Source organism: Eschscholzia californica, unplaced genomic scaffold (assembly GCF_041429995.1).
Source record: "Eschscholzia californica isolate CP2 unplaced genomic scaffold, dmEscCali1.0.p SCAF_6, whole genome shotgun sequence".
NCBI classification, from domain to species: Eukaryota; Viridiplantae; Streptophyta; class Magnoliopsida; order Ranunculales; family Papaveraceae; genus Eschscholzia; species Eschscholzia californica.
The window spans coordinates 19712876-19727621 of NW_028238483.1; the positions used below are offsets into that span (position 1 = coordinate 19712876).

Below are 14746 nucleotides of genomic sequence, written 5' to 3' on the forward strand. Positions count from 1 at the left end.
TCACTAGGTTATGTTATTTCTTTCTCATCACTTGAAAAATGTTAATTTACGGTGTAATGTAAGTTAAGTTAGATATAATTTTAATGAAAGTTGTTTACCATAGCTAAAAAATTAATAAAATTTTATTTTAAGTCTCTTCAATTTAGCCTCTTCTAAAAATAATTTTTGAAGCCGCCACTGCCAACAACTCGATAGTAAAGCTTTAACTCCTCCTTCTCTCTCTACTTCGCCATAACTTCCATTAGTGACACCTAGAGGATTACAAGGAATCTACACCAAGTTTGAAAATTAGATGACTTTCTGAACCAGATCCTCCATAGTAAGCTTGTCCATCTTTCTCTCTTTACTCCACTATTACTTTCATTATTGACACCAATAGAAAAATTTTCTTTTCTCTAAATCAGATCTATTTTCGAACATATGCTCATTTGAATTTGGACGATTTCGAAACAAAGAAGGTGATATTCTCCTTCGTCCAGCTTTTGTATGCATAGATCGTTTCTGATTTCTTCAACAAATCATCCAGCTCAATCAGGACCAAAACGATTGTGGTTATCCCAAAACCTTAATGAAAAACTATCACAAAGATATAGTTGAATCCAAGGAATTGGAGGAAGTGAATAGGCAATAGAGAGAGATTGAAGGAGGAAAGAGATAACTAGGGTTTGGGTATTTCTGAGATGAGGGAGAGATTGAAGGAGGAAAGAGATAACTAGGGTTAGGGTATTTCTGAGATAACTAGGGTTTGGTTTACAACTGTTTTTAAGAACTTTGAAGTTTCTTGTTATTCATTTTTTTTTTTGAAAAATTAAGAATTTTTAACTCAAACTCGGGTCCAAGAACTTTTCGAGCCAAATTTACTCACAATTTAGTCAAATTCAAAGATCTACCTGTTTAGATAGATCTTTGAAGTTCTAACTGTCACGGGTGTAAATAAAAAGTAAGGTTAATTCTGTTTTGGCCCCGAATTTGTGCTTCACTATTTCATCCTTCCCTCATCCACTTCATTTAATCGCTCCTCCACTTCATCTGATCTTTCCTCCACCTCACCCTTCTTCTGTAGCAGAAGGGCGTCGGTCGTTAACCTTTGGTCGACAACCTTCAAGCTCAACCTCCTCAACCTCCCCTTAACCTCAACATCCTCATCTACAACCTCATGCCCTTCAACTTCCTCTACCTCCACCTCCTTAACCCCATCCTCCTCCTGCGTCTTATTCTTCTTTTGGAAATTAGACCTTGACGAAATCATACCTCGTTTGCCTAGAAATTAGACCTTCAACGTCTTGTTTCATCTGGTTCTCAGACCTTGACGAAACCATATCTGTAAACCAAACATCTGTGAAGGTGTCAAGTATTTTAAATTTTAGTTTTTAAAATAATATATCTTGTTTTAATCTCGACCAATACTTGGAACGACTAAGATTTAAAATTGAATCTTCAAAGTTTTAATGATAGTTCCAGGACTTGTAAGTTTTGTTAAAATGTTTTAGAATTGTAAAGTTTCAGGACTTTCGTCTTCCAAAACTTTGAAGTTCTAGAACCTTCAAGTTCCAAAACATTTTCATCCCAGATCTTCAAAGTTTTGAGAACTTTGAAGTTTCAGGACTTTGAAGTTCTGGTAAAAATGTCTGTGAAGAAAAAATAGTAGTATTTGAAATTATGTTCTATTTTAGTGGACTACTAATAACTCAAGGTTATTTTTTTTCGCATATAAAAAATTCAGTACATTTAAGTATGGATTTAATATTTATATGATACTAGAGTTGTAAGTTCACATGCTTTACTACTTGCGTTATATTTTTTGAGTTTATGACATGGAATCAGTCCTCCTGTGAAACTCTGGCACGACGGCCTATTTTTATAACCAAGGATAATACGTTAAACTCTAGTATTCACTAGAATCCATGTCATAACTTTCATTTATGAATCTCACTCATCCAATTTTTTTGTTTGTAAATAACGACTCTCATTTTTAAAGATAAAAGTGTAAAAGTCAAAATAACTACCAATTTCCTATAAAATCTCATACTACTTTCCTCTCTTCGCTCCTGACTTCTCTCTTTAAATTCACATGATTCTCTCTCTATAAATCTGACATTATTACGGTTATCATTTTTATTCTGTCTAGTTAAAGATTTCTGAATAACTAAAGTATATGTCCACGATTTCGACCTAATACAAAACTCCTTACCCTACGGACACGGATTATACCAAAAAAAAAAAAAAAAAAAAGATTGTCATCGGCCTGTTTATAGTTTGTTCTCCCGCTCAGAAACACTTAATATGGAGAGATTTAAGGAGATACTGGTGGATAGTTAGTTATCTCCCAAGAAATAACCATATAGGTTGACTGTGATCTTGATAAACTTCAGCGGAAATAAATTCGGTGGTGAAGGAATGGGTTTTGCACTTTTGCTACTTACTTTTTCAGCCAGGGCTAGGCTAGGGTATACCATATCGCGCCCTACTTTTTTCAGGTTCCCGCGTTTTTCTCGCGTTTTTCTCTAACCACTTCAAGCTTCTAGAATAACTGAAGCGAAATATGTAAGGATACAAGTGTAATTAAATTGAATAACTAAGGGTAAACTTATAAAATACGAAAGAATCAGTCCTCCTGTGAAATCGCAAAATACAGCAGTGAGTGATTCCCTCTCCCGACCTCAATACGACTCTCCTCCTCACTTTCTCTCTCTAAAAAATCACTAAATATAAGTTTGTTACAAATATTAACAGATTTAAAACCCTAGTTGTTTTATTACTCATTCTTCCTCCTCTTAAACCCTCACAGACAAGTCTCTCTGTCTTTCTTTCTCTACCTGAAAGAAAAAACCCAAAAAAATGGAGTTAGTGAATGAATTGAATCCCAATCTATGGAAAACAATTGCTGGTTACTCAGTTCAAATCCCTACTGTTGATTCACTAGTTTATTATTTTCCACAAGGTCATGCTGAACAAGCTTCAGCAGCTCCTGATTTTACCCTAATTAGTAAGAAATTAACTCATTCTTTCTTTGTTTGTCAAATTGTTTCTGTTAAATTACTTGCTAATAAAGAAACTGATGAGGTTTTTGCTAAGATTCATCTTAAACCTATTGATTATTATCATCAGTTATCTTGTGTTGGAACATTAAGATTATCTAATGGGAGTTTGATTAATGATGATGATAATAATAATAATGGTTTAACTTCTTTTGCGAAAGTTTTAACAATAAGTGATGCAAACAATGGGGGTGGATTTTCTGTTCCTAAACATGGTGCTGAATCTGTTTTTCCAACATTGGATACTAAAGGAGAGAGACCTGCACAGTCTCTCAAATTACGTGATGTTCATGGAGTGGAATGGGAAATCCGCCATATCTTCAGAGGAACTCCTCTTAGACATCTCTTGACAACTGGTTGGAGTCGTTTTGTCAATCATAAGAAACTTGTTGGTGGAGATACTGTTATTTTTATAAAACATAGTAATGGTGAACTCTCTGTTGGGATTAGAAGGAAAGTTTTTCCTGTTGAAAATGTGGATGTTGGGAGGTGGAATCTTGAAGGTTCTTATCAGAATCCAAAGAAAGAAGAGAGTAAAAATGGAGAAATATTAAGTTTTCAGAGGAATGCTAGATCGAGGGTATCTGCAGAATCAGTATTGAAAGCTGTTGAATTAGCTGAACAAAATTGTGAGTTTGAGGTATCGTGGTATCCTAAGCTTGGTTCGACGGATTTTTTAGTGAATTGTGAAATAGTGAATGAGTCGATGAATATGAACTGGAATCCTGGGTTTAGTATTAAGATGTTGGTGGAAAAGGAGGGCTCAAGTGCAACTTGGTGCCAGGGGAAAGTTTCATCTATCGGTGCAGAAAATGGGTTATGGCGTGGATCTCCATGGCGTATGCTTCAGGTGTTTTATCTGTCTCCACCCTCTCTACCTTTACATTTCGATTATATAAATTTAGTGTTAATCCATTAAATTCTTTGTAGTATAATTATAAATAAGGAGGATATACTTCCTATAATGGTACTATTAATAGTATCTTTGATACTTCTATTTATTTATATTTTGAACTCTTGATCAACCTGCTTCTACATTTTATGCAACTGAATATCTCAAGATTCAATTTCTTCTTGGTGTTAAATGATCTTCTATTAAATGTTGCCCATGTTATGGAGTTGTTTTCCTTGGAAGTATATTCAATTAATCATACAATATTACAATTAGTATATGGTATCATATAGATCTTTCCTAGTTATGTATAAGTGGCTTTCTTATTTGGGTCCAATGCTGGTATTAGCATTAATTTGCTAAGTTTTGTAACGAGCTATTCTTTGCCGATAAAAGAGTAGGATACATTAGAGAGAGGCACTACAGAGATGCCCCGATTTTTTTCTGGTAATGTCGAACTTTCTTCTACCAGCTGGTCCTTTCCTACATTTATAGCATGTAAGTTGCATCTCTCAGACCCTTGACATTAAATTTAGATGTATGAAGATACAGCTGACGTAGATATTTTAACTAATAGACGTTTCTCCCGGTGTTTATTAAGCAAGTGGATTGTACGAATGAAATGATTTTGAGTGTGAAAAAAGTATATTCTGAAGCGTAAATTTTTGCTCGTGTTAGATGATCCACCGAGAAAGTCTTTTCTGATTGTTTACGTACAATGGTTATTAATGTTATATTTGGAAAAGGATTTTTAATAATAATCCTCCTTTTAGTTGTAATTCGAGATTCTAAGTTGGATGCTATTTAGAAACAAACTCTGGCTGATGAACTATGATTTATCAATTACGAATGTGTATCCTGTCAAGAGGAACGTGCATCTTTGAAGTTCCTGACTTTCCTTGAGCACTAGTTAATCAACATGACATGTTCTATTTGCCCAGTTTAATTGAATAATTGGATTATGGTACCTGAACCCAGCATTAAGCGTATAAGCATTTAGTTGGAAAATCGTGAAATCTATATCTTGAAATTTCAGGAACTCTCCTCTACCTCTTTGTGTTCTCAATTGACAATTGGAGTCCTAACCTAGAGGTATTACTTTTGTATGGTCGTGGTTTCAGGTTACGTGGGATGATAATAAAGTTCTGAAGGATGTAACGAGTGTGAGCCCTTGGCAAGTTCAAGTGATTACACCATATCCTCCTAGTAAGAAGCAATGTGCTTCACAGGCTGAGTTTCTACCGGATGGAAAAGGGGCTTCTTCATTTCACCTGACAGAATCAAGTAACTTCGTGATAGGGTCAAAGTTGAGCTCGAGCCCAACCTCACCATTGGTTGGTTATAATACTTTTCCTGTTTGCATGCAGGGAGCCAGGCATACTCCTATTTATAGATCCAATTTAGATCTGTGTGGTAATAATAACAATCATATCTCGTACAACGTCCCTGTTTCTGATAACAATGTATCATCAAAAACAAGTGATGTCGCAATCAACTTGAATCCTGAATCCAGTGCGTCTCAATTTGGTAATAATACCAATAATATTTTGTTCCCCGACAATGTAACTGGTAGCCCCTTATCAACAGAATCGAGATCAGTGAATAATGGAGGTATATTACAATCTGACCGCTTCTCGTTCTCTAGCCAGGAAAGTGTCAATCCTTTAAGCAACTCTAGCTCCAAGCCATTTAAGCTATTCGGCCAAATCATATCCTCAAGCCAATCAGTTGAGACTAAATCCGATGATGGTGGGAGCCCAAAAGCTGATGGTGGTGTAAAGTGGGGCTGCAGGGATGACCAGTACACTGGCTTGAGTTTAACTACCGAATAGTCTCTGTGATTGAAGCATTATATTTCTTGCTGAAAGGTGTTGTGTCAATGGCTCGAAAACAGGGGCTATACTGGTATGTGATTTAATTTTTGTTTTCTTCATATATATCTAGAAATGAGAAATTATTAGAAAAACTGCGTCCCAGTTCATGATTCACATTTGGATGCAAAATGAGCACGGGTGTTTCGTTTTTTGCGTACTACTATATAATTTGTTAAAATTCATGACACTAAATTCAAGGTTAACTCCGAATTTTCATGGTCTTTAAATCGGCTTTAGTTAAAATGCCATATTAACGAAATTGTTTTCCCCCACTAGGTTAACAAGTAGTGGTGTTGACTCAATGACTTCTATTTGGACCTTCATGTTAGGCTAATAAAATTTTAAAATTGTTGGTCGCTACACTCTATGCATGGTATAGATGATATCGTCGACAAATATGGTTCTCTGCTTTTATCCTGCCCTGCTGGTTTACATGTGTACTCACGATCATATTTAATCCTATTTCGCTGATATGAAGGTAGAGGATATAGTTGTATTCCTGTTTCGTAGTGAAAACTCAAGTGACTTGGTATTGAGGCTGGAATCTGCAAAATCGCATAGCACCTTCGAGGAAGACGAGAAATATATTCTAGAAATTTCGATCATATATGCTCAGATTATTGTATATGTTTGTCTTAAAATAGAAAAACCACTTTTTTTTTGTGTTGGAACTTGGAAGGTCTAATCTATCCTAAGCTGCTATGTCGCTTGGATTGGCCAAGATCCACCCAAGTTATGACAGTATATCTGACCTACGTATAAAAATCAGTATTTCAGTATTATATGTACATAAATATAGATATACGTGGCTATTTTATATATGCTTTAACTTGGCTCGGATTAGAGGGGATTAACACTCGGAGATCCTGCCCCTAATTGGTAGCTAATGTCATGTCTAAAACACCAAAAAGATGTTCATTCTCTAAACATGTGAATTTGCTTCTTAGTCGTATATTCGTCTGACCTTTTGATCAATGTGAATTTGGGACGAGAAATTCTTGCAGGTTGAAGTAAGTAATAAACCTATAAATTCGTTAATAGATCCTTTAATTGCTCGAAAGTGTGAGATCGTGTTATTTTATTATAAAGACTTCATCAAATGCAGTCAAAGTCTTTCTGAATATCTATTATGTTTCATTTGCAGGTGCGGAAAGATGGAGGAAGTGTCTTTTAGGTAACTCATTTTGCAGTAATAAAAGTTTTGCATTAAACAGACAAAGGGTTGTTTTTAGATTTTTGTTTTTCGTGTTTGGAACTTGTCGTGCGATTTTATGGTCAAGTTTCTGAACCATCCAAAGAACTTATATCGTCCGAATATATTTAAGATTAATCTATGTGATTGCTTAGAAGATTTTTCGTAAAGTTTGCTTCATTAGTACAAGTGTTTTGCCATCTTTACTGAACAAGTTTATTTCTTTCTCTTTTTGGTTGTTTTTACGAATTGCTTCTCCTCTGCTTTTTTGTTTTTATATATAGATTATTATTGCAATATATACTTAACGGTACGTGCAATGTTTTCTTATTACAACTGTGTTTACTATTAAATACTACTCTACTTCAAAAGAGTATGGTGGTGTGGACGTTGTTCTTTGATTGCCCGATTTTGACTCGTTTGAGTCTGACTTGTTTGATTCCAAGACCAAGACACCAAGTCTTGTGGGTTTAGACAATGAGTTCTTATTTCATACTTTAATATTTGTAAAGTGATTCAGATTGAGCATGAGTTGACCATTTAGACGAGTTAACCATTCTGAAGTAAGACACAAACTATTATCGAAGAAACAAAGACAAACACGGAGCAAAAAATATTTCCTCAACTCCGTGCCTAGTATAGATGATGATCTGTGGTCTTCCTCAAGATGAATATCTAGAGGTCCTAACTTGGGGGTTTCATAATGGCGAGCGACGTCTTGTGGAATAATTTTATTTGATGTAATTCCAAAATCGACTACATATCCCATGGTTCCGATTCATTTTTATAGTAAATGTCTAGTTACCAAAATGGAGTATATGCATGGGATTGGCATTCAATTCATTGAATTTGAACCCCCAAATATCTCTTAAGTTGATGGGTCATAAAAAAAAAGTGGGTGATCTCGGGAAATAAAAAAAGGCCAGCGCTTTGGGGAAAGCAAAATAGTTTCCGGGGTGTGAAGACTTGGTCAAAAATTGGTCAATTTTGTTTGACAATTTTATTTAGGGGGAAAGCAAAATAGCTTCTCCACCTCAGCTCTCTCTCTCTCCACCTCACTTCTCTCTCTCCACCTCACTTCTCTCTCTCCACCTCACTTCTCTCTCTCCACCTCATCTTCTCTCTCCCCACCACTCTCTTCTCCAATAAGGTCGCCGGCGGGAAAATTTTCCGGCCGGCGACCATTAAAAAAGAAAAATCACTCTCTCTCTCTCTCTAAAACTTTTTATTTTGTTTTGCTTCTTTTCTGTCTCTCTCTAGAACAAATCTAGAGAGAGGGAGGATCTGTTGAAGGTCCCGAACAGGACCTTCAACAGATCCTCTCTCTAGATTTGTTCTAGAGAGAGAGAAGAAGAAAAAGAAAAAAAAAGTTTTGTAGAGAGAGAGAGTGAAAAAATATTTTTTTTTAATGGTCGCCGGCCGGAAAATTTTCCGACCGGCGACCTTGTCGGAGAAGAGAGAGAAGTGAGGTGGAGAGAGAGGGAGGTGAGGTGGAGTGTTTTTTTTTTATTTCCCCTTAAAATTTATTTCCCCGAAAAATTTCTAAAATTCTACATATTCCCTTTAAAATTTCACCCCCCGGAAACTATTTAGCTTTCCCCAAACCGCTGGCCTAAAAAAACTACCGGGGTAGAATTTTAAAGGGTGAACAACAAAAATTTAGTCAAATACACCCTCCTTTGTTGCCGGTAGAGAATCGACGACTGGATCTTGGCCGGCGACAGCGGGCAACAACTTTCTCTCTCCTTCCTCTTTCTTTCTCTCTCCATCCCTCTCCTTGTTTCTCCCTCTTTCTTTCTCTAAGTTCTTCGTCTGATTTTTCAGACGACATTTCGTCAGGAAAACCAAACGAGTTTCCCGTGAAAGGAGAGAGCCCCTTCGCCTTCGCCAGAACTAATAAAACACGAACTGAAGAGAGAGAGAGGGAGGGAGGGAGGGAGGGAGAGAGAGAACAGGAAGAGGGAAGAAAGTAGAGAAAGAGAGAAAAGAAGAGACGAATTTGGTGGTGGCCGGAGTTAATGGTGGATGTCGTCGGAATATGGTGAGAGTCGGCGGAATTTGGTCGAGGAAGAAGAAATTGAAAGGTTGAAGTGTTTGGTGGAAACAAAATGTTTCAATATTTTTTTTGCTTTCACCCAAAATTTTGTATCCAGATAGTTTTCTTATTTCTCCAAATAACCCACCTAAACAAAAGTAATCTTTCAATAAGACGAGGTGTTTGTCTATAGAGGTGGAAACCTTCCTTTACATTTCATCATCTCCACCGTGCCCTTCATCCTTCATTTACAATGCCTGACATAAAATACACATATGGTGTGTTTGGTTGCAGGATTCCTAAGTAGGATTCCTATCAAAAGTGGAATTTGGTAGGAATCATGAATCCTTGGTCTGTTTGGCTACCAAAAATCCTAGGACTCTTGAATCCAAAGGATTCCTAATTCCAAAATTTGTATTAGACCAAAATCCCACCCTACCCCCTAAGATTTGCTAGGATTTTGGATTAATGAGCCTAAATGTCAAACTTAAAATCAACAAAAAAATATTTCCTTCTACAAAATCATTATTTTTTTCAAAATCATTGTTTTTTTTCAAAAATCATATTTTTTCTAAAGACGTTTAAAAATACTCAAATAATAATAAATCATAGGATTCTTAGTTGCCAAACAAGCCAAAAAATATTACTTGGATACATGAATCCGTGGAATCATGAATCCCAAGGACTCATATCTTCGTTTGAGTCGATGTCTTCGTTTAAGTCAAATGACTCTTCTTTCTTGATGTAGGTTGCCTCCTTCTTCATTAATGGTGGTTCCTCGTCCGTGAGATCTTGAGGCATCATTAAAATCTTGTAAACGAAGACATAAATTTATGTATTTTGCAAGCTTTTTGTTAGAACTAGAAGTCGCGGAAGCTATCGAACCTATCCTAGAAATTGATCCGATTATGAAGATGAATCAAAAAGCTAAGTCAAAATCAAATATGCGAACAGAATTTAACGAGGTTCGGCTTTAAAGCCTACGTCCTCGGGCGAACAAGAAATCTTTATTGAAGGATAGATGAAGACGACTAACACAACCCGCAAGTTCGTCCCAAGATGGTACCGTATAGAAATTAACCTTCTATACTAGATCTTCGACTACCGAGAAATTTAACACCGCTAAAAAACTATGAAATATTTCTCTCACTCTTGCTCTCTCTCTAGCTCTCTAAAGAAGAGTTGTTGTTGCTTGTGTTGGTTTGTTTTTAGATTGGACCCAAGACCCCCTATTTATATATTATTATAAGCCGAAATTTAGAAACCAATTGAACCGCCTATAGCCATGAATTGGGAACAAGGGAAACTGCCAATTCCAGAACCGCCATAGCCAATAGCCATCTAAACCGCCTCTTGATTTGTTTGAAACCAAACCGCCTCTTTTGAATTGGTCTTGGACACTGACTCTCACAATTCTCCACCTCGTACACAATTTGATATACTTCAAATTTTGGACGAACACCAGGATACCCCTTGTAAGATATATCTGTTTCTTGTAACTTCATCCGACTGCGCCATATGACCATGGCTGCCTACGTACACTTTTACAGGATCAAGCCTACCGTAGTTCTACCAACCCTTCACATAGAGATTACCTTGTCGCCATTACGCCCTTTCGGGCAACTTAACACGAGCCGATTTGCAGCAATTCCAGACAATGCTGAAACTTGCTACACGTCACCACTTTAGTCAACATGTCTGCGGGATTCTCATCTGTGTGTACCTTCATGAGAGAAACATCACCTTCCTCTATGACATCTCGTACAAAGTGATACCTGACATCGATATGCTTAGTACGAGCATGATGGACCTGATTCTTCGCCAAGTGGATCGCACATTGACTATCACACCATACATCTACGTACTCCTGCTTAATCCCTAGATCATCCAGAAGACCCCACAACCACAATGCTTCCTTCACACCCTCGGCCATAGCCATATACTCGGCCTCCGTAGTAGATAACGCAACTGTAGATTGTAACATCGATCGCCAACTAACTGGAGCACCATGTACCTTAAATACATAACCAGTAGTAGATCGTCTTCTATCTAGATCGCCAGCATAATCCGAGTCAACATAACCGCTTACGTGACATGTGTCTCCACCAAAGCACAAACCCGTATCAACGGTACCCTTCAAGTACCTCAAGACCCACTTCACAGCTTCCCAATGTGTCTTCCCCGGGTTTGCCATAAACCTACTAACCACACTGACCGCCTGTGAAATATCCGGACGAGTACACACCATAGCGTACATCAAACTGCCAACTGCACTAGCATACGGTACACGATCCATATGATCCTTCTCCACCGTAGTAGTGGGAGATTGTTTTCCCGAGAGCCTGAAGTGTGGTGCCAAAGGTGTTGACACCGCCTTCGCATTCTGCATCCCGAACCGAGAAACTACTCGTTCGATGTAACCTTTCTGATTCAAGTACAGTTTCTTACTTGACCGCTCTCTCTTAATCTCCATTCCCAGTATCTTCTTTGCAGCGCCCATGTCTTTCATCTCAAACTCTTGACTGAGTTGAGATTTCAACTTATTTATCTCCACCATGCTTCGAGAAGCAATAAGCATGTCATCCACATACAAAAGGAGATAAATAAAGTCACCTTCGCGAAGCTTCTTGATGTATACACAACAATCATAGTCACTTCTGCGAAAACCATGCTTTAGCATGAAAAAATCAAATCGTTTGTACCATTGGCGAGGGGATTGTTTTAATCCGTAAAGAGATTTCCTCAAACGACATACTTGATTTTCTTTACCCTCAACCTTGTATCCCTCAGGTTGAGCCATATAAATTTCCTCTTCCAAATCACCGTGCAAGAAGGCGGTTTTAACATCGAGTTGTTCCAGCTCAAGATCCCTGTGAGCAACAATACTCAATAGCACCCGAATAGAAGTATGTTTCACGACCGGTGAGAAAATCTCATTATAGTCGACCCCTTCTTTCTGTGCATAACCCTTGGCCACTAGTCTTGCCTTATACCTTGTACCCTTGATTTCGGAAGAATCCTCTTTCTTCTTGTACACCCATTTACAACCAATAACAGACTTACCTTCGGGCAATGGGACAACCTCCCATGTCTTGTTCTTGTGAAGAGACTCCATCTCTTCTTGCATAGCAACCAACCAACTCTCTCTTTCCGCCGTGGTAATAGCTTGTTTGAAGGTGACCGGCTCGTCGTCTTCCACCGAGAGTGCATATTCAACCAGATTTGCCTGCCCGTAATGCCTAAGAGGTTTGTCTGACCCTAACCTCTGTACCGGCTTATATAACCGTTTCGGCCTAGTGTGTACCGAAACATCCTGCTGTTGTTGTTGTAAAACTTGTGTACCTTCCCCTTGAACCTCCTCATGATCGGGTTCATCAATTTCCTCATCCTGAGTATTATCCTGATGCTCCACCTGATCATGATTCCTAGAAACCCGTTGGTCTTCGGCTTCTACTTCCACTACTTGAGCTTTAGTAGACCCAACATCACCACAATTAGGCACCGTAGCTTTCGCCATAGCTACAATAGATGACTCATCAAACACCACATCTCTGCTGATTACAAACTTCTTGTCTTCCGTACACCATAGCCGATAACCCTTGACTCCTGTAGCATATCCTAAGAAAATTGCCTTCTTTGCTCTATTGTCAAGTTTGTTACCTTTAACATGGTAATAGGCCGTACAACCGAAAACCCTAAGTCTCCCGTAATCTGCATGTTCACCTGACCACACCTTGTAAGGTATGCCGCCATCTAAAGAAGAATGTGGAGACCTGTTCACAATATAACAAGCTGTAGCGACAGATTCTGCCCACCATTCTACGCCTAATCCCGAATTGGAGCGCATACATCTAGCCTTCTCAAGTAGTGTACGGTTCAATCTCTCTGCGACTCCATTCTGTTGAGGTGTGTTTACTACTGTCCAGTGCCTCACAATGCCTTCCTGATTACAAAACTCCTTGAATGCCCCATCCGTGTACTCGGTCCCATTATCCGACCTTAACGTCTTCAGCTTTCGACCAGTTTTGTTCTCAACCATTGCTTTCCACACCAGGAATGTGTTGAATACCTCATTCTTATGCTTCAGAAAATAAAGCCAGACAAATCTCGAATGATCATCAACGAATGTAACAAAATACCTGGAACCACCCTTGGAAGGTAACTTTGCCGGTCCCCAGACATCGGTGTGTACGTAGTCTAATACCTCTTTGCTCCTGTGCTTGCTTGTAGAGAACGTCACCCTGTGTGCCTTCCCGAACACACAATGCTCACAAAACTCCATGCAAGGCTTCTTCATGTCCTTCAACAAGCCTTTCCCACACATCAGAGATAGACCCTTTTCTGACATATGCCCAAGGCGCATATGCCAAAGCCTCGTACTAGCCGTTGGATCCCTTCCACTGATTCCTACTGCTACATCTCCCGTAATTGTTGTCCCCAAAAGTTTGTATAAATTACCGTAACGAGTACCTCTCATTACCACCAAAGAACCCTTAACGACTTTTATGGAGCCATTCTCTATAATTATCTTACAGCCGTTCCGCTCCAACACACCAAGGGAAATTAGATTTTTCCGCAAATCGGGTATGTGTCTTACGTCCGTCAATGTCCTCACCACTCCATCGTGCATCTTGATCCGTATTGTTCCGAGTCCCACAGTTTTACATATGCTATCATCACCCAGTATAACTGTACCACCATCTATACTCCTATAGGTAGTAAACAACTCCCTATTTGGACACATATGGTGTGATGCCCCTGAATCAAGAATCCACTTATCGAAGATCTTCTCAGACACCTCTGTCACCGAGAAACATTCGTCCGCCTCTTCTGACACATATCCCGCCTCTTGCATCTCTTGTTTCTCCTTGTAGCCTTCGTTCTTTTGCTTCAACTTTCTCTTTGGACAAGCCGCTTTAAAGTGGCCAAGCTCACCACAACTAAAACACGTTTTCTTGAAAGAGCCTCTAGATTTGGATCTAGATTTCCCGCCCTTTCCCTTTCCCCTTTCATTACTCCTCCCCCTCGTTACAAACAACCCTTGTGCTTGTTCTTTGTCTACTCCACCCGACGCCATACTGCTAGTAGCAACCTTACGAAGGTCATCCGCTAATAGCGAATTTCTCGTCTCTTCCATGCTTAGACTATCACCAACAAGCATCAAAGTTTGAACAAGGTTCTCATAGGATTTAGGCAATGAAAGTAACAATATGAGGGCTTGGTCCTCATCCTCAACCTTAACATCAATATCCTTCAAATCTGAGATAATCCTGTCAAACCTATTCACATATTCCTGAATAAAAGAACCCTCTTCCATTCTACATGTGAATAATTTGGATTTTAAGTAGACCCGATTCGTTAAAGTTTTCGTCATGAAACTGCTTTCTAGTTTTAACCACACACTCGCCGCCGTTGCTTCTCCGTCTACTAGGAACGCCACGTCCCTCTCAAGACACAACATAATGGTGGCCCGTGCTTCGAGATCTAACTACTCCCAATCCTCATCTGACATATCTCCTGGTTTCTTTCCCGTCAACGTCTTGTGTAATTTCTGCGAGATTAGCAGATTCTTCATCTGCATCCGCCAATAAGAAAAATCGTTTTTCCCATTGAACTTCTCTATCTCATATTTCCCTGCTTTGACCGTACCACCTCTCGATCCCATCTTCTCCTTCGTTCAATCTCAACAAGGCTCTGGTACCAATTGTTAGAACT

General features: G+C 38.6%; 1 protein-coding gene across 2 annotated transcripts; it reads left to right on the top strand.

Annotated features, from left to right (window-relative positions):
- The first annotated feature begins 1980 nt into the window (after positions 1-1980).
- On the top strand, positions 1981-7166 carry LOC147532265 (auxin response factor 17-like). Of its 2 annotated transcripts, XM_086647845.1 has the most exons (4): positions 2663-2986; positions 3200-3888; positions 5052-5835; positions 6949-7166. In XM_086647845.1, exons 1-3 carry the CDS (start codon positions 2839-2841, stop codon positions 5760-5762), a joined length of 1548 nt encoding a protein of 515 aa, XP_086503971.1. In that variant the 5' UTR covers positions 2663-2838; the 3' UTR covers positions 5763-5835; positions 6949-7166. The 2 variants fall into 2 exon arrangements, with proteins under 2 accessions (XP_086503970.1, XP_086503971.1); XM_086647844.1 differs by having other exon boundaries at positions 1981-3888.
- The last annotated feature ends 7580 nt before the right edge of the window (positions 7167-14746 follow it).